The sequence below is a fragment of the Saccoglossus kowalevskii genome, chromosome 7, assembly GCF_978046115.1.
Source record: "Saccoglossus kowalevskii chromosome 7, keSacKowa6.1, whole genome shotgun sequence".
Lineage (NCBI taxonomy): Eukaryota > Metazoa > Hemichordata > Enteropneusta > Harrimaniidae > Saccoglossus > Saccoglossus kowalevskii.
The window spans coordinates 40,226,704-40,254,205 of NC_140647.1; the positions used below are offsets into that span (position 1 = coordinate 40,226,704).

At 36.8% G+C, this 27,502-nt stretch overlaps 2 protein-coding genes across 4 annotated transcripts in view; one reads left to right on the forward strand and one right to left on the reverse strand.

The window, feature by feature from the left end:
- Positions 1-833: 833 nt before the first annotated feature.
- On the reverse strand, positions 834-17,351 carry LOC102802730 (uncharacterized). Its single transcript, XM_006824514.3, has 5 exons — positions 16,988-17,351; positions 14,999-15,303; positions 11,620-11,737; positions 7,342-7,534; positions 834-4,440 (listed from the first exon to the last, which is right to left on the reverse strand). The coding sequence occupies exons 1-5, from the start codon at positions 17,073-17,075 to the stop codon at positions 4,050-4,052; spliced, it is 1,095 nt and encodes a 364-aa protein (XP_006824577.3). The 5' UTR covers positions 17,076-17,351; the 3' UTR covers positions 834-4,049.
- The window catches only part of LOC102802847 (farnesyl pyrophosphate synthase-like), a 76,946-nt gene continuing 66,586 nt past the window's right edge, over positions 17,143-27,502 (forward strand). The window contains exons 1-2 of one of the 3 annotated variants that reach the window (XM_085501561.1): positions 17,833-18,153; positions 24,089-24,531. Coding sequence is in view for 1 of the 3 variants with exons in the window: in XM_085501560.1 (XP_085357686.1) it covers positions 17,982-18,153 (172 nt within the window). In the remaining 2 variants the exon portion in view is untranslated. Of the gene's footprint in view, positions 17,215-17,832; positions 18,154-24,088; positions 24,532-27,502 lie in introns of those variants that run through there. The other 2 variants (XM_085501562.1, XM_085501560.1) reach the window with 2 other exon arrangements.

The window sequence follows — 27,502 nt, forward strand, 5'->3', positions numbered from 1 at the left end:
GCTTTTTCCGTGTAGGTATCCAGGTCAGCGCCTTTTAGGTATCTCTCATGTAATTATTTTAGACTGAAATCTGCATTTTTTTAGTTTTCCCTTTTTTAGTATAACAGATATTTTGAACTTTTTGCCAGCATGTTTATCAGGTACCTTAAGTAGTTCTCCAACAGTTTCACACATTTAATAATATCTTGTATTTTCGTTAATGTGTTTCTTTAGAAAAAAAACTTGTGTTGACTCCTGCAAAACAGCTAGTCAGTTGCAGTTATTAGTTTTGTAATTATTTGTTCATTCACTAACACAATAAATGAACCAGCAGCCTATCGGCTGATACAGCTTGATTATTTAGTTAAAAATGGCTAAATTATTCACTAAAATGTTAGAATTGAAGACAACGTCAACAAATGAACAAATCTGGAAAAGGTCCACCCAAGGTGTTTACATATGAAATATCAAATCAATTGTGCTAGCCATGTTCACGAAAAAGTCGAAAACAGCAGTTTTTACCAAAAATGGCTTTGAAGAATCAACAAATCTGAGGGAGGTCCACCCAAGGTACAAATATAATCAAAGCAAGCGGTCTTGCCATTTTCAAGAAGAAGTTTAAAATACAAAAACGGCTTGAGAAGAAGAAGTGTTAACATTATTGCTAATTTTATATTTTTAGTAAATATTTTGAACTTTTCTCAGTGAATATTTTAGGTTAAAAGTAATCAATTAATTCTGCCACTCTGAAACTTAAGGATGAGATACACTTTCAAAATTACGTCACAAGTCGTTGCAAGCAATGGATTGACAAATAAGCAACATCACAACATCAAAGAAATAAGTTCAAGATATAATGTATATAATTTGTTTATTTGTAATGAAAAAATAGCTTGTTAGCAACTTAAATATTTAAAAAGAGCACCATTAGGGGACAGGTAGTATACTAAATACTTTTGCTATGCATGCAATTAAAAGATATACCAAGTTTCTTCACATTATTCTGATGTATACATGTAAGCGGCATGGCTTTAGAACAATATACGTTAATGCAGTATTCTTTAAAACGATCAGGTCCAGAATGGCAAAATGCTGGAAATCAATGGAAAAAAGGAGTCAATAGACAATGTGTTAAATATGTTGATCAGATCCAATATACCAATGTGTGAACATTTATCTCAATAGTGCTCCTGTTATGAGTTCGTACAGACAAACGGACACTGATAACTATTATATCAGTAAAAACTATGGGCCAGAAGTAATAAATGTATAGCTTGCTGTTGGGCTGCTCTGAATGTACACAGACCTTTCCAATTGTTCATCCTTGATTTGTCAACAACAAAAATGTCTGCTTATCAAGAGATTGTCCCCAAGTCCGGAGATAATCCCATTTCGTAAAACAGTGCTTCGCTTCTTCAGTCAACTTTTGTCATCATTCACAAAATAAAAAAAGCATAATCATTTTCAGATTAAAAAAAAACAAAAACCTAACTGATGAAACATTATGTCTATTAAAATCATAGAAAAATAGATAAAAATGTTAAAATACTGCGCTAAAATTGAGGCAAGTAATTCAGACCGTGCTGAGTTTACTCAGTTGAGGCACTACTGGTACACCATTAGACCTTGCAGTGTTTACTCTAGTTGAGGCACTACTGGTACACCATTAGACCTTGCAGTGTTTACTCTAGTTGAGGCACTATTGGTACACCATTAGACCTTGCAGTGTTTACTCAGTTGAGGCACTATTGGTACACCATTAGACCTTGCAGTGTTTACTCTAGTTGAGGCACTACTGGTACAACATTAGACCTTGCAGTGTTTACTCTAGTTGAGGCACTACTGGTACACCATTAGACCTTGCAGTGTTTACTCTAGTTGAGGCACTACTGGTACACCATTAGACCTTGCAGTGTTTACTCTAGTTGAGGCACTATTGGTACACCATTAGACCTTGCAGTGTTTACTCAGTTGAGGCACTATTGGTACACCATTAGACCTTGCAGTGTTTACTCCAGTTGAGTCACTACTGGTACACCATTAGACCTTGCAGTGTTTACTCAGTTGAGGCACTACTGGTACACCATTAGACCTTGCAGTGTTTACTCAGTTGAGGCAATACTGGTACACCATTATACCTTGCAGTGTTTACTCTAGTTGAGGCACTACTGGTACACCATTAGACCTTGCAGTGTTTACTCTAGTTGAAGCACTACTGGTACACTAATGGACCTTTCAGAGGTCACTCTAGTTGAGGCAGTATTGGTACACCATTAGACCTTGCAGTGTTTACTCTAGTTGAGGCACTACTGGTACACCATTAGACCTTGCAATGTTTACTCTAGTTGAGGCACTACTGGTACACTATTAGACCTTGCAATGTTTAATCCAGTTGAGACACTTTTCGTACACCATTAGACCTTGCAGTGTTTAATCTAGTTGAGGCACTACTGGTACACCATTAGAACTTGCAGAGTTTAATCTAGATGAGGCACTATTGGTACACCATTAAACCTTGCAGTGTTTACTCTAGTTGAGGCACTACTGGTACACCATTAGACTCTTCAGAGGTCACTCTAGTTGAGGCACTACTTGTACACCATTAGACCTTGCAGTGTTTACTCTAGTTGAGGCACTTTTCGTACACCATTAGACATTGCAGTGTTTACTCTAGTTGAGGCACTACTGGTACACCATTAGACTCTTCAGAGGTCACTCTAGTTGAGGCACTACTGGTACACTATTAGACCTTTCAGTGTTTACTCTAGTTGGGGCACTTTTCGTACACCATTAGACCTTGCAGTGCTTACTCTAGTTGAGGCACTACTGGTACACCATTAGACCTTGCAGTGTTTAATCTAGTTGAGGCACTACTGGTACACCTAGACCTTGCAGTGTTTAATCTAGTTGAGGCACTTTTCGTACACCATTTGACCTTGCAGTGTTTACTCTAGTTGAGGCACTACTGGTACACCATTAGACTTTGCAGTGTTTAATCTAGTTGAGGCACTACTGGTACACCTAGACCTTGCAGTGTTTAATCTAGTTGAGGCACTTTTCGTACACCATTTGACCTTGCAGTGTTCACTCTAGTTGAGGCACTACTGGTACACCATTAGACCTTGCAGAGTTTACTCTAGTTGAGGCACTACTGGTACACCATTAGACCTTCCAGTGTTCACTCTAGTTGAGGAACTACTGGTACACCTTTAGACCTTGCAGTGTTTAATCTAGTTGAGGCACTACTGGTACACCATTAGACCTTTCAGAGGTCACTCCAGTTGAGGCACTACTGGTACACCATTAGACCTTGCAGTGTTTACTCTAGTTGGGGAACTACTGGTACACCATTAGACCTTGCAGTGTTTACTCTAGTTGATGCACTACTGGTACACCATTAGACCTTTCAGAGGTCACTCTAGTTGAGGCACTACTGGTACACCATTAGACCTTGCAGTGTTTACTCAGTTGAGGCACTACTGGTACACCATTAAACCTTGCAGTGTTTACTCTAGTTGAGGCACTACTTGTACACCATTAGACCTTGCAGTGTTTAATCTAGTTGAGGCACTATTGGTACACCATTAGACCTTTCAGAGTTTACTCTAGTTGAGGCACTACTGGTACACCATTAGACCTTTCAAAGTTTACTCTAGTTAAGGCACTATTGGTACACCATTAGACCTTTCAGAGTTTACTCTAGTTGAGGCACTATTGGTACACCATTAGACCTTTCAGAGTTTACTCTAGTTGAGGCACTATTGGTACACCATTAGACCTTTCAGAGTTTACTCTAGTTGAAGCACTATTGGTACACCATTAGACCTTTCAGAGTTTACTCTAGTTGAGGCACTATTGGTACATCATTAGACCTTTCAGAGTTTACTCTAGTTGAGGCACTATTGGTACACCATTAGACCTTTCAGAGTTTACTCTAGTTGAGGCACTATTGGTACACCATTAGACCTTTCAGAGTTTACTCTAGTTGAGGCACTATTGGTACACCATTAGACCTTTCAGAGTTTACTCTAGTTGAGGCACGACTGGTACACCATTAGACCTTTCAGAGTTTACTCTAGTTGAGGCACTACTGGTACACCATCCAATCGTGCTGACTCGTACATAGCTTCCAATACAGCTGCGATTTTTTTACTTAGTTGCAGAGTTACAAGAGATGGTTTTTTATCTAACACAGTTGCTTCAAATGATAATATTTCTCCTCTGTAAAGGTCTTGATTGAGCACAGTGACTTTTTTGGATGGTTCTCCTTTCATGATGAGTTCAAATGAGTTGGTTTGATTACAGTGGTCGGGGTGATAACACCAGTCATTGTGCAGATGTATTCTTCCATTCGTGCCGGCAATTTCAAAGTGTGTTTTGGTTGGACTGTTCAAGCTGGTAGAAATGGATCCCATGACGGTGTCATATTTCATCCATCCAACTGTGCTGGTGTCTTCGCTTCTGTAATGTAACACAAGTAAAAAATATATTAAATCAAAACTATTGATAAAAAAAAACTATTGATAATTGCCATGTTATGAAAATACCATATCACTGTGTTTAATTTTTGCTTTCTGCTCAGTTTTGTGCAAGACATCTTAAATGACCTGAATGTAGGAATTGCATTTGATGACCTGAACTATTGTTTTCGTAGATGAATTTTGTATATGAATGACAAAACTATCAGCAATTTATTGAGTCTCATGAAACTTCATTATTCGGTCATTCAGACATTACCTATCATTGTAACATAGATTTCACACCTTCACAAGACAAGCGACACAATGCAGGATTGTTTCAAAGCATGGATTGGTATAGGATTGTGTCCAGGCACGGATTGGTGGGTGATGCAGGATTGTGTCAAGGCATGGATTGGTGGGTGATACAGGATTGCGTCCAGGCATGGATATGTGCAGGAATATATATGTCCAGGCATGGACTGGTGTAGGATTGTGTCAAGGCATGGATTGGTGGGTGGTGCAAGATTGTGTCAAGGCATGGATTGGTGGGTGGTGCAGGATTGTGTCAAGGCATGGATTGGTGCAGGATTGTGTCAAGGCATGGATTGGTGCAGGATTGTGTCAAGGCATGGATTGGTGCAGGATTGTGTCAAGGCATGGATTGGTGCAGGATTGTGTCCAGGCATGGACTGGTGTAGGATTGTGTTAAGGCATGGATTGGTGGGTGGTGCAAGATTGTGCCAAGGCATGGATTGGTGGGTGGTGCAGGGTTGTGTCCAGGCATGGATTGGTGCAGGATTGTGTCAAGGCATGGATTGGTGCAAGATTGTGTCCAGGCATGGATTGGTGTAGGATTGTGTCAAGGCTAGGATTGGTGCAGGATTGTGTCAAGGCTAGGATTGGTACAGGATTGTGTCAAGGCTAGGATTGGTGCAGGATTGTGTCAAGGCATGGATTGGTGGGTGGTGCAGGATTGTGTCAAGGCTAGGATTGGTGCAGGATTGTGTCAAGGCATGGATTGGTGGGTGGTGCAGGATTGTGTCCAGGCTAGGATTGGTGCAGGATTGTGTCAAGGCATGGATTGGTGAGTGGTGCAGGATTGTGTCAAGGCATGGATTGGTGCAAGATTGTGTCAAGGCTAGGATTGGTGCAGGATTGTGCCAAGGCTAGAATTGGTGCAGGATTGTGTCAAGGCATGGATTGGTGGGTGGTGCAGGATTGTGTCAAGGCTAGGATTGGTGTGTGGTGCAGGATTGTGTCAAGGCATGGATTGGTGCAGGATTGTGTCAAGGCATGGATTGGTGCAGGATTGTGTCCAGGCATGGACTGGTGTAGGATTGTGTTAAGGCATGGATTAGTGGGTGGTGCAAGATTGTGTCAAGGCATGGATGGGTGGGTGGTGCAGGATTGTGTCAAGGCATGGAATGGTGCAGGATTGTGTCAAGGCATGGATTGGTGCAGGTAGTGTCAAGGCATAGATTGGTGGGTGGCGCAGGATTGTGTTCTGGCATGGATTGGTGGGTGGTGCAGGATTGTGTCCAGGCATGGATGGGTGGGTGGTGCAGGATTGTGTCAAGGCATGGATTGGTACAGGATTGTGTCAAGGCATGGATTAGTGGGTGGTGCAGGATTGTGACAAGGCATGGATTGGTGGGTGATGCAGGATTGTGTCAAGGCATGGATTGGTGGGTGATGCAAGATTGTCTCAAGGGATGGATTGGTGCAGAATTGTCTCAAGAAATGGATTGGTGGGTGATGCAGGATTGTGTCAAGGCATGAAATGGTGGGTGGTGTAGGATTGTGTCCAGGCATGGATGGGTGGGTGGTGCAGGTTTGTGTCAAGGCATGGATTGGTGCAGGATTGTGTCAAGGCATGGATTTTTGCAGGTAGTGTCAAGGCATAGATTGGTGGGTGGCGCAGGATTGTGTTCTGGCATGGATTGGTGGGTGGTGCAGGATTGTCTCCAGGCATGGATTGGTAGGTGGTGCAGGATTGTGACCAGGCATGGATTGGTGGGTGATGCAGGATTGTGTCAAGGCATGGATTGGTGGGTGATGCAAGATTGTCTCAAGGGATGGATTGGTGCAGAATTGTCTCAAGAAATGGATTGGTGGGTGATGCAGGATTGTGTCAAGGCATGAAATGGTGGGTGGTGCAGGATTGTGTCAAGGCATGGATTGGTACAGGACTGTGTCAAGTCATGGATTGGTGAGTGGTACAGGATTGTGTCAAGGCATGGATTGGTGGGTGGTGTAGGATTGTGTCCAGGCATGCATTGGTGGCTGGTACAGGATTGTGTCAAGGCATGGATTGGTGCAGGATTGTGTTAAGGCATGGATTGGTGGGTGGTACAGGATTGTGTCAAGGCATGGATTGGTGCAGGATTGTGTCCAGGCATGGATTGGTGGGTGGTACAAGATTGTGTCAAGGCATGGATTGGTGGGTGGTGTAGGATTGTGTCCAGGCATGGATTGGAGTAGGATTGTGTTAAGGCATGGATTGGTGGGTGGTGCAGGATTGTGTCTAGGCATGGATTGGTGGGTGGTGTCAGTGGAAAATAAATAATAACAAAACGTGTAACAACTTTTATAGAGTTTGTCTGTCCCAATGTATGTGAGTTTGATCGTTTTTATGTATGTTCTCATGTAAATTTAAACAGCGCATCATTTCCATGTATGTGAGAATGACTGTTTAACATATCATTTCTATGTCTATTCTCACATACATTTATGCTTATTCCAGAGTCTCTATGTACTAAGTATATTTGAAATCTGATAAGTGGTTGTTGAGACATCCGAAAATTGTCTAGTTCATGCAAATTTGATTATTAATATGCATGGATGCATGGATTCCAATCCTAAAGTAACCATTTGGCACATGTGAGTCAAAAAGCATCCTTACCTTGAACCTGTCTGTTGAATCGCTGACACCGTTTGTGGACACTGCGACATTAATGCTATCATAAGACTAATAGGATAACATCCGACATTCCACAGCGCACCACAGTCAGCTAAGACATCTGATTCTGTTGCATTATTGTTGTTGGCTTGGTAGTCAAAGATACCGTGCATGTGACTTACATCACCAATACACCCTGAAACATACATATATATTTCAGCAAATTAGTATCTATATTACCAGTCTAATACACTATTAGAAAATTTAACTCACTGCAAGGCCAATCTTTAAGACATACACCTGTACTGTGTAATCTCTAACAGATTCAAGACAATGTAAAAGTTATAAATGTTTCAAATAATTTCAGAGATCATTGACAAGAATTATTTCCCCTGTTGATGAAACAGTGCCCTCTATTGTTGATAGAATACTAAGAAAGGTCAATAGAGGGCTAAATTGACATAGGGTGAAGAGCTACAAATATATCTGCATTTATGAATGAGCAAAGATAAAGATATCTAGCATTTTTACATCTTTATTTAAAAACCAAATGTAATCTATATATATATTATTTTAGTCAATTTCATAGCAACAGAAAATAAAAATTTCTGGATAAATAGTTTATTTGCTAAAAATAGAGAATTGAAGATATTGGGAATCAAAGCATTTGGTTTAGATCAAAAATCTAATGGATGATGAATAAATCAATTTAAAACTTATGGTCCAGTTTCTATGTATGAACTGCACTGTGTAACAAACACAACAATATGAACATTAAAGTTAGATAATAAATTTCCAAATATTTCATCGCAAGGGCATAGAATTTGAAAACAAAATTAAACAAGCAGCCTCTCGACTGAGATAACTCCGCTTTTAGCAATGCACATTTCAATTAAAGAACAGAAAATATCAATAGAAAATGAAAAAATCTGAGAGAGGACTTGCTGTTTTCAACACGAATTCGAAAATATCACTTTTTACCGAAAATGACAAAAATATTCATCAAAATTAGTTACTGTAAAATACTTTATTTTCACTTGGAACTAATTTTCGCTAAAGGAATGATTCAGTGAAAATAAAATCCAGCGAATATACTTTTTCTTCTATATTTTACATTCTACTCGCCAAAAAAGTATTTTCAGCGAAAATTAATTCCAGCTAAAATAAAGTATTTTACAGTAATTGTCGATATCATACGAAATGAACAAATATGAGAGAGGTTTACCTGAGGTACCTATATGTATATTATCAAAGCAATCAGACTTGCGTTTTTTAACAAGAAGTCGAAAATATAACTTTTTACCAAAAATGACAAAAATATTCATCAAAATTAGAGAATTGGAGATATCATTATGAAATGAATATATCTGAGAGAGGTTCACATGTAGTATCCATATGTGTAATATCAAAGCAATTAAAATTTCAGTTTTCAACAAGAAATCGAAAATATAACTTTTTACCAAAAATATTCATCAAAATTAGAGATTTGAAGATATCATTACGAAATGAACAAATCTGAGAGAGGTCCACATGTAGTATCTATATATGCAATATCAAGAAGTCGAAAAAGTAAAAAGTTGACACAGACGACGACGGACAATCACTCGTATGATAATCTCCGCTCGACAAAGTTGACGGCAGAGCTAAAAATTTGAGTAAAAATGTGCCAGGCCAAACTTCAATAAAACAAGTCATTGAACAGTCCCCGTTAAATTTTTGAACGTTCTCTTTGTGCTCGTCATATTAAAGCGGAGGGGTTGTCGCGAGCGTGTCCTTGAAACTTAAGTTCCAAGTGGCGTATACAACAGATTGTTTATTTACATTAAAACACGTGTTCCGTGTAGTAGTAATATAGTCAAAAATAAAAACAGCTGTTATTCAGCCATCTTTGATCTGATTATGAAACACTGATGTATGTGCCAAATATGAATGAAAATGGTACATAAATTGTGGAAATATAGTAGTAAGTCCAAAAAGTCATATGGCTGTCAATCGGCCATCTTTGACCAGATTTTGAAACAAATTGTCATGGACATGCATCCTAACATGTATAAAGTACATGTATGTGCCAAATTTGAATGAAAACTGACAGAGCACGTCCAAGATATAGCATAAAAAAAAAAAAAAAGATGCCTGCCAGTCAACCATCTTTGATCCAATTGCAAAATAAATCGTCATAGACATGTATCCTAACATGTATAATCTATGTTTGAATGAAAACTGACAAAGCATGTCCAAAATACAAAATTTTCAAAAAACAAGATGGCTGCCAGTCAGCCATTTTGAATCGCTAAACCACTGGATGTGCATATGTCCCACATAAAGTACTAGGCACATGCAAAGAATGAACGGAATCCGTCCAAGGGATTCTGAGATATGACTCCGGACAGACGTACAGACGCATGAATGGACGGACAGATGGAGACCGAATTATAAGTCCCCGTTTTCAGACTTTGTCCGAACAGGGACTAATAAACAGACAGCCAAAAAAAAAAACAGTATGGCAGGTTCAGTATGAATATCACAAAAAATATGTTATCATACAAGACAGTATTTTGCATTTTCTTGATAATGACATCCAAATTTAAACATGATTGAAGCCTGAATAAAAAAATTGTTGTCTTGAATGTCGTACTGAATAAACCTAGTTACTGGATAGCTTATATGGATCCTACTGGGTAATGTTGTTCTTCGTTCTTCTCAGCTTTGATGTGATAGTTTTGATGTATATATAACATTATCAGAATATGTTACAGAATGTAATAAACAAGTCATTGAAAATGACACAGTCCCCGTTAAAGTTTTGAAAGTTCTCATTGTGCTTGTCATATTAAAGCGGACGGGTTGTCGCGAGCGTGTCCTTGAAACTTGAGTTCCAAGTGGCATATAGAACAGATTGTTTATTTACATCAAAACACGTGTTTCGTGTAGTAGTAATATGGCCAAAAATAAAAACAGCCGTTATTCGGCCATCTTTGATCTGATTATGAAACACACTGATATGTATGATGTATGTGCCAAATACGAATGAAAATGATACATAAATTGTGGAAATATAGTAGTAAGGCCAAAAGTCAGATGGCTGTCAATCGGCCATCCTTGACCAGATTTTGAAACAAATTGTTATGGACATGCATCCTAACATGTATAAAGTACATGTATGTGCCAAATTTAAATGAAAACTGACAGAGCACATCCAAGATATACCGCATAAAAAAACAAAAACAAGATGCCTGCCAGTCGACCATCTTTGATCCAATCATGGACATGTATCTTAACATGTATAATCTATGTACCAAGTTTGAATGACAACTGACAAAGCATGTCCAAAATACAACATTTAAAAAAAACAAGATGGCTGCCAGTCGGCCATCTTGAATCGAATCACTAAACCACTGCATGTGCATATGTCCCACATAAGGTACTAGGCACATGCAAAGAATGAACAGAATCGGTCGACAGGATTCTGAAATATGACTCTGGACAGACTGACGCATGAACAGACAGACGGACGGACACACGGACAGATGGACGGACAGACTCAAGAACTCACGGATGGTCGGGGACATGTATCCTAACATGTATAATCTATGTACCAAGTTTGAATGAAAACTGACAAAGCATGTCCAAAATACAACGTTTTCAAAAAACAAGATGGCTGCCAGTCGGCCATTTTGAATCGAATCGCTAAACCACTGCATGTGCATATGTCCCACATAAGGTACTAGGCACATGCAAAGAATGAACAGAATCGGTCCACAGGATTCTGAAATATGACTCTGGACAGAATGACGCATGAACAGACAGACGGACGGACACACGGACGGATGGATGAACAGACTCAAGAACTCACGGATGGTCGGGGACATGTATCCCAACATGTATAATCTATGTACCAAGTTTGAATGAAAACTGACAAAGCATGTCCAAAATACAACGTTTTCAAAAAACAAGATGGCTGCCAGTCGGCCATTTTGAATCGAATCGCTAAACCACTGCATGTGCATATGTCCCACATAAAGTACTAGGCACATGCAAAGAATGAACGGAATCGGTCCAAGGAATTCTGAGATATGACTCCGGACGGACGCACAGACGCATGGACGGATGGAGATCGAATTATAAGTCCCTGTTTTCAGACTTCGTTTCGAACGGGGACTAATAATAAGATTTGATGTGTCACATCATAAGATTCAAGAATCAATGTTTCACTTTTACACAATATTTTTATTACTGTCTAACTTTTCAATAGATAGATAGTTTGTTGATTTATCATATCACCTGATGATATCTCTTGTTTGATTGCTTGAAACTGTGGATGGTAGAGATAAGGATAGCCTTCTGCTATGATCACATTCTTTTCTTTCGCTAGTCTCTCAATCTCAATAATTTCACAAACCTACAAGAAAAACACATAAAACCTGAGATGAATGCATGGAGATGTTTATGGGGTTTATGAGTTGTGTATAATTTTTATGTAATTGACCTTAGATGTTATATTGTGTACAATTTTCTATTCATTCTATACATCATCACAAACAAATAACAAATAAACAAACACTGTAAAAATATAAAATAAATGTTAGAAAAAATGTTAAATATTAAAAGTTTAATTTTTGTTTTCTTTTAAAATATCATTGATGAATTTTCCCAGGCTGTTGGTAATGAAACCATCATTTGAACTTAAAATTTGTTTGAACAAATGCATATAGAGGAATTATTATACTGGGTATTAGATGTATATCAAAGGTGGTATATTGTATGTATAACAATAACGGACAAGGTCTGGAGGAAAATAGAAGCATTTGAAATGAAATGCTATCGAAGGCTGCTGGGAATAACATAGAAAGAAAAAAGAAGTAATGACTATGTATGGACTAGAGTCACTGAAAACTTTCAAGAGAGCAAACAAAAAACAAGAACCCTACATGCAGACAGTGACAAAAAGAAAATTGACCTTTTTTAGGCACCAAGTAGAGGAAAGATGTCAAGAAACCTTATCCAGGACATATGTGAAGGTAAAAGACCGCAAGGAAGGCCAACAAGAACATGGCAGGAAGACATCAAGAAGTGGACGAACCTCAGTTTGCAGAATGCAGGTCACCGAACACACGATAAAAAGACTTGGCACAAGGATGTTAAGTCATGGGTGCACCAACGGCATAACCGGCTAGGGTCCTGATGATGATGATATTATATGAAAAGGAGGTTATATATGGAGGGAGGTGTATGTAGAAGGTGAAATAGATAAAGCATGCAGTATACAGGAATGTGTATATGGAGAGAGGAGTGTATATGTAGGGAGGTGAAGATGGAAAGGTATACTTAAAGGGAGGTGTATATGGAGGGAGGCATTAATGAGGGTGTATAGGTTTATATATAACTATCAAAAAGCAAATCCTAGAATAGTTATAGAAAATCTAACTAATTTGTGTTTTAACATCAATACCCATATTTATTTTTATTGCTCTGAAGATTTCACCATACCTCCCACTAGTTTCCCTAAAGGTTTAATGGTTGCATTCCTAACCTGACCTTTGATCCTTTCAGTTAGTACGACACATATTCGTGTTTGACTATCAACAAATATTTTTTATTTTAAATTGAATTGAATTGAATTGAATTAAGTACTCAGAAAATTAGTCCAGTTCATCAAAGATAGTTGAAGTAATAATCACACTGACTGAATATCTCAAAAATGCCTGACACCAACAATGTCAACGTTCAGTCATCATACATAATTTAGTGTAATGAGCAAGCTTACATAAAATTTTGAAATACACAATATTCATCAGTGTGCAATAATTGGCTGAATTTGGACACTGAAATGAAATGACTGAGTCATATTATTTTATTATTAAAATGCAATAATTGACTGAAATTGGACACTGAAATGAAATGACTGATTCATATTATTTTATTATTAAAATTGCAATAATTGACTGAATTTGGACACTGAAAACAAATGACTGATTCATATTATTTTATTATTAAAATTGCAATAATTGGGTGAATTTGGATACTGAAAACAAATGACTGATTCATATTATTTTATTATTAAAATTGCAATAATTGGATGAATTTGGACACTGAAATGAAATGACTGATTCATATTATTTTATTATTAAAATTGCAATAATTGGATGAATTTGGACACTGAAAACAAATGACTGATTCATATTATTTTATTATTAAAATTGCCATAATTGGATGAATTTGGACACTGAAAACAAATGACTGATTCATATTATTTTATTATTAAAATTGCAATAATTGGATGAATGGGGACACTGAAAACAAATGACTGATTCATATTATTTTATTATTAAAATTGCCATAATTGGATGAATTTGGACACTGAAAACAAATGACTGATTCATATTATTTTATTATTAAAATTGCAATAATTTGGTGAATTTGGACACTGAAAACAAATGACTGATTCATATTATTTTGTTATTAAAATTGCAATAACTGGATGAATTTGGACACTGAAAACAAATGACTGATTCATAATATTTTATTATTAAAATTGCAATAATTAGATGAATTTGGACACTGAAAACAAATGACTGATTCTTATTATTTTATTATTAAAATTGCCATAATTGGAAGAATTTGGACACTGAAAACAAATGACAGATGCATATTATTTTATTATTAAAATTGCAATAATTGACTGAATTTGGACACTGAAAACAAATGACTGATTCATAATATGTTATTATTAAAATTGCAATAATTAGATGAATTTGGACACTGGAAACAAAAGACTGATTCTTATTATTTTATTATTAAAATTGCAATAATTGGATGAATTTGGACACTGAAAACAAATGACTGATTCATAATATTTTATTATTAAAATTGCAATAATTGGATGAATTTGGACACTGAAAACAAATGACTGATTCATAATATTTATTATTAAAATTGCAATAATTGACTGAATTTGGACACTGAAAACAAATGACTGATTCATAATATTTTATTATTAAAATTGCAATAATTGGGTGAATTTGGACACTGAAAACAAATGACTGATTCATAATATTTTATTATTAAAATTGCAATAATTGGGTGAATTTGGACACTGAAAACAAATGACTGATTCATATTATTATTAAAATTGCAATAACTGGGTGAATTTGGACACTGAAATGATATGACTGATTCATATTATTTTATTATTAAAATTGCAATAATTGGGTGAATTTGGACACTGAAAACAAATGACTGATTCATAATGTTTTATTATTAAAATTGCAATAATTGGGTGAATTTGGACACTGAAAACAAATGACTGATTCATAATATTTTATTATTAAAATTGCAATAATTGGATGAATTTGGACACTGAAAACAAATGATTGATTCTTATTATGTTATTACTAAAATTGCAATAATTGGATGAATTTGGACACTGAAAACAAATGACTGATTCATAATATTTTATTATTAAAATTGCAATAATTGACTGAATTTGGACACTGAAAACAAATGACTGATTCATAATATTTTATTATTAAAATTGCAATAATTGACTGAATTTGGACACTGAAAACAAATGACTGATTCATAATATTTTATTATTAAAATTGCAATAATTGACATATTCTGAATTATATAAATCAACAAATTAATGAGAGTGATAGATAACCTTAGTTGCCAAGGGATTCTCCACCAAACAATGCTTGCCTAGCTGAGCGGCTTTCATGGTGTAGCGAGAGTGTAAACTGTTAGCGATTGCTATGTACACTGCATCAATCCTATCATCAGAAAACAATTCGACATAAGAAGAGTAGACCTTTTCGATGTCCCATTCTTTGGCATGAAGCTCAGCTGTGTTCATGTCTTGACAAGCTATGCCAACCAGGAGACTGCGGCTGCAAGATTTGAGCCCTTGTACAAACTGACGATTGATGGTACCATCTAAGAGGATGCCCCATCTTAATGTTTTCAATACTAATGAGAAATTAGACAATAGAATTCTGGGATGAGATGCAATACACATGTTTTTTTTTAAATTATAAAGTTTCTATAATTTATTTTGTATTAACGTAAATAAACTCCATGTTCAAGGTCCTAACAGACAGAGCTGATAATCACAATATTTTTGTATTGACACATGTTCCCCAAAAATTCAAAGATAAAGTTTATATGAATGAAGGTTATAAAATTGGGATTTCAATTAAATCATATTTGATAAATTCTCCTATAAAATATCATGCGATGATGTTAATTTTAGATCAAAACTTTTTTCCTGAAAGGTCCTTACTAATTTTTTGTCAAGACGTCATGGTTACCAGGTACTCAGTGACTATGTTCGTTTTTGGAGTAACTCAGAATGGCAATTCTCGGTATTCAATCTTCTAACATATATTCAACATTTGAAATCATTTATTGAGGAAGTATGAATATGTATTGGTGTGTACTGAATCTATATAAGCTAGCGATGTTTGGTTTTCAATTGGTAATTTCTTTTTAGTTATACAGTTTTGACTTGCACATTAAAAACACAGATTTTTGCTATAATTTTGAGATTTCCTCGAAGATTTGTTATTCCCTTGCAATGAAATTCTATGTAGTGTATGCGTTATAATACACATACACAGAAGTGAATAGCAGATAATTACAAAATAGTATTCAATGATTTTCTTCAAATTTTACGTTTTCGCAGAAACACATTTAGGAGCGGGTAATTAATTTTTGCATACATTGATTTGGTTGTTATTTATCAATCAAACATTCATTTTTTAATTGGATTGTTCTGTAAATCAATCTGTGTCAATGCTGTTGGCAACACCTCCCTATTTCTTACTGTGTAGCATAACAAATGTAACCAGCATGCATACACATATCTCCTGCTTGATAGCACTGCAAAAGATGTTGCAAGTTAGAATATGTTATTGTAATTTGTCTTTTTATTTTAGAAGGACGTTGTGACTATAAAACTACAGGTTCATGGCATGTTTTTTTTTGTATTTTTGTCAAAAGGACCTGTTGGTTATCAAAACTACCAACCGACATGAAATCAGTCCATCTTTGACAGGAATTTGCTTTAGTCTGAGCTCATTATCATTGTGATTTTCTGAAAGAGATTGTATATGCATTAATTTTAAGTCATTGACCTGTTGTCAGCAACGTTTGTTTCTTTTTTTCAAATGAGCCTTGTAGAAAAATTATACATACGCATGACTGCAATGAAATGTGATTTACTTCAACCATGGAGCTTTCTTTTGAGATTGTATGCATTAATAAAAATATATCAATATTGACACAGCAGTATGGTATGGAATGAAAGACTTTATGGACACTGTAGGCTCATTTAAAATCATTTAAAAAAAGAAGATTGGGGGTTTAGCATTAAGAGCTCTGTGGGGAGACGGTTTTCACGACAATGTTGCAGTAGTTTTTTTTTATACTTTACTCTGTGAATTTTTCGGTAGAATTATTTCTTTTCGAACATTTTCTATTCACTGATTTTTTTTTCAGAATCCATCAGAGTTTGTAAATGGTCAACATCTTATTAGAATTTTCTTATTAAAGTTCTTTTTACGTATTTACAATTTACCGGTAAACAATGATATAAAATAACAGAAGTAGCTTCTACGTAGTACAATTATAACTATTAAATATATTGTCCTACCCCTACTGTTAGGTGACAAGGGGTGTCGGTACTTCGGAGGGGGTGACTTCAATCGCTTTCGATTAACACTGGACTGATTTCTGTACATTCTCTCATTTCAAATCGAAATTTGCTGGAAACCTAACGTCGGCGTCAAGCACGCCACTAGTAGGTGATCAGTGTACAATGGCAGCGGATAGGCTTCGGACATCAGTTTAACGCAGGTTCAACACAATACTGCATAAAAGGTAGGACTTTGTACTTAGAAGTTAGATAGAGTCCGTCAATTAGGGAGTGGGCCTTCTATAGTCACGGAATTGACAGCTTTACAACGCCTATATTGTTTGCGTGAAAACGTTCTAGTAGCCTTTTCATGATCATCGGCCGTGACATGCATTCACGAATTACAAATGTCTCAGAGGGGGACACCAGAGCCGAGAGCGAGCAGGCACATTTAACAGGTCAACCCACTAAGGAAACACTGAAAGGAACGGTCACGATGAAATTCGAAACACGATGCGTGACATACTCCTTTTCACCAGCCAATATATACCTGAGGAAGTTGGCAACTTCTCAAACTTATCCAAATGCAAAACACGACTGCCACATCGCCCTTTAGCGATTACAAAGAGATATCTCCACATTTTTTAATGAATGTGAAATAGATAATATTACACAGAATATGCAATTGTACCCAAAATCACTGCTGGATAACATCGCGGAACGGAAAACAAGTTAACACTGAGCATGAACTATAGTTCCATGCACTGAGGGACTGTGACACTGGTAATACAAATAACATCAAACAAATGTCGAAGGCCTTAGAGGGTCTTTAGGTCAAAGGTTACCAAGAATATACATTTGAGAGTGACCTGTTCATTGTCTTAGAATCTATTGTTTTAGGATCTATTTTGTCTGGTCCTATTTATAAACGATTCTACAGTTCATGGAGTATGCAAACACTTTGGTTTTATATATTGTAGCGGTCTTATACTAGCGGCTTATTAAACATCGGATGACACCGGCAACAGCCAATCAAAATTATACCTTCACTATAGCGCGTTCGATGACTTCATCGTTTTTCAATCAGCTGATCAGATCATATCAACACTGTTGCCGCCGGTCTCGCTGGCCCAGCTATCCACTCACTTCGTATATTTCAGTGGGTAATTACAGACATAGTACAGGTAATTTCTATGTGTGTTTTTTTTCACATGTTACGTCGGATATTCTTACACTACTTGCTAAGACCATGCAGTCATCAGGATGCATATTTCGATAGGGAGAAAAGTCCTGCATGGGGATATTTTGTCTGTGTTCTGTGATTTAGTGATTTATTTATCAACACACAACACCCCCCAGAGGGGATGAAAAGGGTTACAAATCAGATATTAGTAAAAGAAAACTACATAAAAAGTAAAGAAATCAATGTACATCTCGGCCCACCAAATGAAGATTCATATATTTTTAGACTATACATGTATATTCCAATCAAAATGGATAAAAATCCTCTCGATCGGGTAATATAATAATAACTTTATTGCCTCCTTGTAAATAAATTTACATTAGGATATAGAAATACCAGGTGTAAATGAATTCTGCTCAATTGCTGCATGTAAGTGCTACACTTTGATTACTAGTACTCATAGATATTCAGGAAAATCTTTTAAATACTGATCTCGTTTTATTGACTTACCAGACAAGCCTAGCTTTCAAAAGTGAAAAAAAAAAATCACATCACATCAGTCAAAAACATGTTCTTCGAAAATACTGCAAATTTGTTTTTGTCTGTCACACCTCTAGTAAAATAAAATACATACAAAACAATATACGACAGGTATATGTAGAGTTCTGAAAGTTGAACGTAACAAATGATAATAGAAAACTGAGAACGTATATATACATATTCATACATTTTTTGATCATATTTGCTCCTACTTGTACGTAATTTGAAACATAAAATTATATACCTTGTTTCAGAATAAGCAGTTACATATTAGAAATAGAGAAAGGTAGACAATACCCAAACCAAAACACCCTTAGAAGCAATGTTTGCAGATCAAAATTGAAAGTTCATGTGTTAGATCCCAAGAATTAAAATGTGATGTTCAGATATTCAAACATATAACAAGAAGCCAAGCTGGTGAATATTTATACAAAATATTTGAAAAAAGAAATAGTAATGAATGGCATGTTGCTTTTATCTTTGTCATACTATTTCTGCTTCTTACTTGGTGGCTGTATATTCACAAAAAAAAAAAATGATAATGCATTATTTTAGGTATTGGTGCATAACCAAGAACGTAAAACCCTAGTAAACCTAATCATACACGTGTTTGAGTCACTGCTCACACATAATTACTATTTTCTTAGCCATAGTTTACTAGATAGTGTATTCATTTTCTGATGTTCATCAGCTATAACTTACTGCTCAAAAAAAGTATAGTTGGACAACTTAGGACGACATTACAAAACTTTGCATCTTGGCAGAAAACTTGATGGGCTTGGGCGACTAGTAATTTCAAACACTGATATGATCACAAAATACGAGAGAAACCTAAATTTCTAGAAATCCTATTTCGAATTATAATAATTTTAATAATAATTTTATTAACACTTACACATTCCCCGGAGGGATTGGCAATGGTTACAAAAGTTTAAAAAGGAATAAAAGGTTACAATACAGTATACATGTATAGATAAAAAAAAACAAAAAAAAACAATCTAAGCTAATACATCACAAATAATAGCAAGTATAAAATTATGATACTACGATAGATAGAAGACAAAATGCAAAACTCATATAGTGAGAGAAGGTTGTCACTGGGGTTGCTGTCTTATTTCAAAACACTTCTTTAGGTACCTTGCTACGGGGAGTGTTAGGCCACTGTTGTTTAGCAAGGCTATGAATTGTGTCTTTGGTGGCAAATTTTTAAAGTTTTGGATATTAGTGAGTCTGTGAAATAATTGGTGTGTGTTCATCACAGACAATTTTATGAACGTTTGCAAAGCTTACCTTCTAAGTCTTCTACACCAAAACCAACAAAATTTAGTATGTCAAGTATTAGCATTCATTCAAATGATTGAATTTTCTCTTATGGCAGGGTAAGTCACCAATATTAATGTGGTCAAGAATAATTAGATCAATATTTTTACCATTATTACACAATTCAATTTACTACTAATTTATTAAATGTAAATTAGAGTTATTGCCAACTTTTTCTTTTTTTCCTATTTTTTTTTTTTTTCCTATTTCTTTTAAAAAATTTCATCAGCTGGATATGATGGGTTCTGTGCAGAACTTATAAAAAACAGTAAAAACCATCTAATTAAACCACTCCATAAATTGTATAATTTAATATTCAATACAGGCATTTATCCTAACATCTGGAATACAAGTATAATTACTCATATTTTAAAAAAGGGGATAAGGACGAACCAGGAAATTATAGGGGGGTAGCAGATTCTAGTTGTATAGGTAAAGTGTTCTGTAATTTAGTCAATAATAGGTTATGTGATTTTTCTGAGAAGCATAATATTATAAATAACAATCAGGCTGGGTTTAGAAAAGGTTATCAGACTGCTGATCACATTTTTACTCTAAAAACAATAGTTAATAAATACCTGAAACAAAATGGTAAACTATATACATGCTTTGTAGATTTCTGCAAGGCTTTCGATACTGTTTGGAGGGATGGTTTATTTTATAAATTATTAAAAAACGGAATTGATGGGAAACTTTATCATTTAATTAAAAACATGTATAACGATACTAAAACATGTATTCGCTTTGGCAAAAAAATATCTCCAATATTTAATACAAATAAGGGTTTGAGACAGGGATGTACTATAAGTCCAATGCTTTTTAATCTTTATGTTAATGACTTGAATGACACATTAAAATATTCAGTAACCAGGTAACATTAAATAATTATAAAATTAACTCTCTATTTTATGCAGTATAGATTTCAACAACACAATTAGGTTTGCAAAATGGAGCAGGCAGGTTGCCCCCCGGCCATTTGCCCCCGGCCATTTGACCCCCCGGCCATTTACCCCCCGGCCCGTTGCCCCCCGGCCTACTGCCCGCTGGTAATTTTGCCCCCCTTTTTTAGAAATTTAACAAGTATTTATTTGTGAATAAAGATGATTGTGTTTTTTGTCATCTTTTTTATTTATTGAGCTTAACTTTATAAAAAATAAAATCCTTGCAGGTAAAACTCGATTATTATCACTTTTTTTTGTAATTTTTCATTTTCTAAAATCAGACACTATTATTATGTGCGATACCGCGTAGGTCTGTCTGTACAATACGCTTTATGGCGGCGGATCGGGCATGGTATGCTCTTCGTTGTGGTGGTGGATTATTTGGTTAATAATCACCTCATTAAAACTGTGTTCGCAACGTAGTACTTCAAGAAATCTCCATAACGTTGGATGGTGGGCGCCAACATTGGTTTGAAATCTTTGATGCCAACCCTTGATGTGATTATTGGTATGGGGCAGGTCTGCTTCAATCCTCTCATGCATGTTCCACAGTGATATAGGAAATCTTGGTTGCTGCCGATGACTGTTGTGGCGTCGTCCACGTTCGCGTTCAATAAATGTACATGTATCTTCAAAATAATCTCCTATAATATTGGCTTCATCGGATAATTCTTGTTGCAAAGTCTCAAATGCGTCAATCACTTCCTCTTCTGGTACGAATGCCAGCGCTGGAAGCATGCATACTTCTAACGCACAGTCATTGTCTTCTTGGTATCGTTGCAGTAGTCCTTCAGCCTGTACTCTTCTGTAAACACACTGTGACAGATGGTAAAATCACCCCTTCCTTGTTGCATTAGGAAATACAGTGCCGGCAGCATTAATTGCTGCTGATTCAAAGTCACTCATGATGGACGTGGGATTCAGTTGTTGTCTTATATCGAAAATCTAGTGAACAAGTCTTGTATAAGTGGCTTCTTGTTTGTTTGGTAACAGTGCATGCACATATGGAACTGTATATTGTTCCATCAAAGCATGGATATTGTATAGCTGGTAAAACAATTCCGGGACAGCTTTGAAAGTACCATCGGCAAACCAGTTAGTCGAGTTTTGTACAACATTTAAGCCAGTGTCTGTGGCAAAAATGAGAACACAGTTGTTTACATCCCCCTGTCGTATTGCAAGAAACGATCGCCTTGAGGTGTGACCTAGAAATAATAAAATAAAATTGGTTAGAATGACATCACACTATTGTGAATCTCCAGCAGATAAACATGATATATATTTGATATATATATATATACTTTGGTTGCATATATTGATTTATACTGTACACGGTAAGGGGAGAGATATCCCAGTGTCAAAGTCGTCCATTACCGAATGTACAATGTAATTAGTAGCAGTGAGAGAAACAGATTTGACTTAATAGTAAATGCAATAGTTAAGTTTTTACTTCATACATGAAAACCCGATTTTGGTCAGTTCGTAGAAAAAACAGTGCATAGCTTTAATGTTCAGGTTCAAAAAAATATTATTACCTTATATTCTTCCGGTATGATGAGATCGCCCATATTTGCTGGGATAGGGTGTGGATTTCCTGCTGCCTGTCTCTGTTTGCGAATGGTACGACGAATTGAACGAACTGCTGGTAGTGGTAGTTGCACAGATGCGCTTTCACTTATAAAATAAAATTAAAAGAAAATGGTTCATTTCATTACACGAATTTGGTTTCAGCCATTGTTATCATGATGTCTGTGAAACAATGTGTTCAGCCTGTGTTTTCCTATTTTTGGAAATTTACTTGTGCATGTACGTTGTAGATAGTCTGGTGGCAGAGACCGAAAAGCGTGCAATTCGGTCCATACAATGTTTTTTTGCTGTTTCTATACCTCTGAAGCGTGCTTTTTAAGAATGTGGATGATGCCACTCTGTCACCCTTGGGCAATTCGAATAATATGCAAATTAAGGTAGCCATTACAGAAAATTTTGTATTCGTCAATATCTCATTTACTACACATTGTATCAACATGATTTCGGTGCCTATTCCCATGTTTTGAGGGGTAAAGAATCAGTTTAGGCCATTTCAGTAAAGTTTACACAAATATTTTGTGCTGAATATGTATTCAATATGCAAATTGGCGCGGTCATTATGGAAAATCTTGTTTGTGTCAAAATCCCATTAACTACACATAGAATCAAAACAATTTTGGTCTTTATCCCTGTGTTTGGAGAAGTAAAAAATTAGAATAAGCCATTTCTGTAAAGATCACAACATTCAATGTACATCATAACATATCATCATCTTTGATTATGATTGTTTATTGACTCAGTCCTCTAACAAGTTGCTTTCACTTGTCACCCATCGGGTGTGCTCATTCTGGCAGTGTGTTTACCCATGACATCCACAAAATATTGTATATGACAAGTGAGCTACATAGCATCCACACATTGCTGTTGAAAAGGGTGTATCCATTGCACAACCACGACTTATCATTTCCAGTACCTCCAGTGGAGCAACATTAACATTTGGTTGCAATATTACTGGGATCAAGCATTTGGTGCGTTCGTCACGTTCCCATCCAAAAACGACAGGATTTAATACAGGAGGTTCTGCATTGAGAGCTGATTTCCAAATGGCAGTTTGAATGTGTGCCTGCTTCACGTTCTCTTTGAATGCCTCTTTAGAAGGTGGGAGTGTCACATTTTTTCTACCCATCCTTTGCATCCACACTTCTCCACGGAGTTCAGGCATGTTCGATGTCACCACGCTTTTGACTCCGTAGCAGGCAGCCATGAATACTGTGGCGTCATCAATGATGTCACCTATGTTCTCAGATAACACTCTAAATTTGTGCAGTTCTACACCACTCTTAAGGACTTTGATGACGGTGCTTTTTCCTACTCTGAAGCACTGAGCCACAGTGTCACACCCTGAGATGGCATGAGCAGCTGGCAGCTGTGAAAGCAAGTGTCCATGCTCACTTGCAGTTGCCCAAATGTCTATAGAGGCTCGTTCATAACTTTGTCCTTCCATAGTGAGACGGCAAGTCAGCTGCAACTCCCTGTAGTAGTGCAGCATAAGGACAAACACATATGTGTCCTCACATACAACATTTATTCTTTGTTCTCCACTTTCAGCAGCCTTAACCATTTGATGTATGATTTTCACATCCGCTTCTTCGTGGCAAGTCCAAAGATCTTTTCTGTGGAAGACAATGTCATTCTGAATTGCAACTGGATAGGGTCAGTAGAGGTAATGACCAGACTGTGATTACTCAGCTCTTCCTGTGCTTTGTGGATCAAGTCCTGACATATCAGATCTATGACCTGTATTCCTTATTCAAGGTTACTGTAAGAACAACCTTCTGAGGGGGCAATGGAGTTTGTAACTGCAGTTTGTGTTGTCGGCTCGCTTCATCACCAGCTCGAGCTGCGCGCATTCCACTTTTAATGTTGAAGTCGAAGTAGCGATCAAAGATCAGCTATGTGTCCTGATTGGTCACCCTTTTCATCACATTCCTTGTGAAGTCGCTGACAAAATCTGCCACAGTTCCTTGATTAGGCCAGTTTATAACCCAAAGGTAAGCACAGCCAGTGTTTCTACCTCTGATTTCTCAACCAAGCGATGTGACACAGGCACCTGCAGCTTCTTCTTCAGTGTTGATTTCGTAGTTGCAATTCTCATATTGCCCTCATCAAACATGGAGATAGGAACGAGTGACAGTTCATGTGCAAGGACAGTTTGACTCATTAAATTCGCCAGGCCAGCTCTTTTCAAATGACACAAGTTGACCACTCTCAATATCCACTGCTTCATGTACATTCACTGTTTCAGGTGCAATCTGTCCAGTAACAACATTGAATAAACCAGCAGGATGAACAGTTGGATCCAGGGGATCGATGCAAGTCAGTTTGTCTCGTAGCTTGTCTCTGTCCTGGCATCCAAAGTGATGCATAATGACTTCTCTTCTTTATGACTTGTCACCTCTTTCTCTCCGACATGTCTTCAATATCCTTAACGATCATGCTGCATGTGTGCATACTGTATGCCCATTGTTTCAGGGTTTCGGGCTTAAGTGTTATGCCTATGATTCTATTTGGACCATGCCCGTAATGCATAAAGGTTGTCTCTATTCACATGTCAGACCAGATCCCGTTCCAGAGTCCTGGCTTGTGACGCATGGTGTGTTCACCTCTCATGAAACACTGAAGTACTTCAGGTGGTAGGCGCTGCATTGTCCTCAAGTAGTACAACTCATATCTTGCGTAGTTGAAGTGAGCAGAGACAAAAAATATGGCATCATTTGTTCTACTGCCCAGAGGTGGAGTGGCCAGTCTGCCTCTCGTTCTACCTGCACAAAGACCATCATGATGAAGACAGGTTTTATCATGTTCTGAACTCAGAGGCGAATTGTGATGCTTCTTGAAGAGAGAATTTCAAGTGCTTCAAACATCTTCTCATGACTTTCACATCCTTCCAGATGTGGATGCAACAGTTCTTCTGTCATTAACCGAAGGACTCTAAAATTCTGTGGGAATTTCGTCCCTTACAGCATGTGTGCTACACCTCCAAAGCATGATTTCATGATATCCTCGAGTCCACTGTCTGCCATCATTACGCCAACACAGCCAATAAAACTTATGAGCATGTGCATGTCCCCGAGCCTTGGTATGAAATCCGAGAATCTCTCTTGGTAAACCCATTTCACATTGACTACAACTCAGTAGAGCTGCTGATCATTTGTCATAATAGTAATGTCCTGGTCACATTCCTTTGTGAGACGCTGAGCCTCAGTCATGGCGGTGATCATGGAGTCCGGATGGGTTGGATTCATATCAATCAATGGCAGATACATGGCCTTTGTCGCTGGTTTTACACTCTGCCCTTGTTGTGTTGAAGCCACCAAACTCGATTGGATTTGTGCTTGTAGCAACACACTTAGAGAACACAAAGTCTAAATGGCGGGCCCTTTCTAAAGCAACGACTTGGTACGCCATTACTTTAAGTGGTAAGACCGAATGATTTATTTCACTGGAAGGCATGTTTGGCTTCTTAGGACCATAGTATCTCAGGATAGGAATATCTTCGATAATCTGTTCTTCCATCTCATCCTTCCCTATGCGAATAAAGGTCTGCCTATTGGCATCAGCTCTACCATGCTTATCCACAAATGTTAGTAGCATTGCGAGAGAGTATGTGGATAGGTGACCATTCTGTGATGAAATCTGAGCATCGAAATTGTCAGAGACAAGTTGAACAAGACTGTCTTCAGCATGGACATGTCCTCTTAACGATGCATTGCTTACAGCTGCTGCTGCTGCTGCTGATGCACCTAAGAAACCTAAGAAATTCATCATAGTTGCAAGATACGTTTTTGAATGGCTTTTGGGCGGGAAATTCAAATCTATTAATTTGATTTGAAATTATTTTCATATCATGTGTAATACCTTGGGTATTTTACACAAGCATGATTTTCCGTAATGACTGCCTTAATTAGGATATTATATATATATTCAGAACAAAATATTTGTGTAAACTGAAATGGCTTAATCTGATACTTTACCCCTCAAAACATAGGGATAGACACCAAAATTATTTTGATACCATGTGTAATTATTGAGATAATGACGAAAACAAGATTTTCCATAATGGCCACTTAATTTGCATATTGTGCGGATTGCCCAAGGATGACAGAGTGGCATCATCCAGATTCTTAAAGAGTACACCTCAGAGGTATAGAAACAGCAAAAAAACTTTGTATGGACCGCATTGCACGGTTATCCAAAAAACTGGGGTTTGGCAACCGGACTAAGATTGAAGTTTCAATTTAGAAAAAATAAAATATTTACTATCTCGTTAACTGGTTATCACCGTGAATGGGGTATGGACGTCGTGACCTGTTGGCGACCGTGAAGGGCATTTACTCGGTTTACACTCGGTTTACCTTTCGAAAATTGTGAATCACTTGTTTTAGGGGGATTTTCGACGAAATCAGTGCCACAGTTCGTATTTTAACATTGCGGTCATTCACATCCATATTGCGTTAAAAAAAATCGGAAAATTCCGTCAGTATGACACAGCATTTTGATTGGTTAATGAAAGGTGTGACCTGTCAGGTCAAATCGCGCTGAAAAACATCATAGCAAAAATTGCTTGACATCAAGAGTTTGCGTACTATCGAAAACATCCCAAAATAAAGATAATGATAATGATCTTGCCTTTGACTGTTTCCCCACAGTCCCTAAAATGGCGCAGACAAAAGTTCTTCACAGTTTTATGGTTTCTCATATTAAAATCATCACAACTCTGAAGTTAACCATCCTTTTTTAATTTTATAAATCAAATTTCAATATACACAACAAATACAAATTAGGCTCTTAGTTCCCCTTTAATAAAAATATCAACACAAGAAAAATATATTGTGACAAACTGTATTCCCGACCTGTACTAGCAATACACTTTCATGTTCCATGATTAACACCTGAACAGACCCCATTAATGACGGTAAACTCTTGTGATCTCTCGTGTTCGATGATTAACACTATGACAAT

Bases quoted from the DNA above. Each gene is read 5' to 3' on its own strand.
- LOC102802730 (XM_006824514.3), bottom strand. From the start codon at position 17,075: ATGTACAGAAATCAGTCCAGTGTTAATCGAAAGCGATTGAAGTCACCC. The intron at 15,304-16,987 runs GTAGGACAATAT...ATTTCTCATTAG, and splicing joins CTTGTCACCTAACAGTAGGG to TATTGAAAACATTAAGATGG. The intron at 7,535-11,619 runs GTGATATGATAA...TGTATGTTTCAG, and splicing joins CAAACAAGAGATATCATCAG to GGTGTATTGGTGATGTAAGT.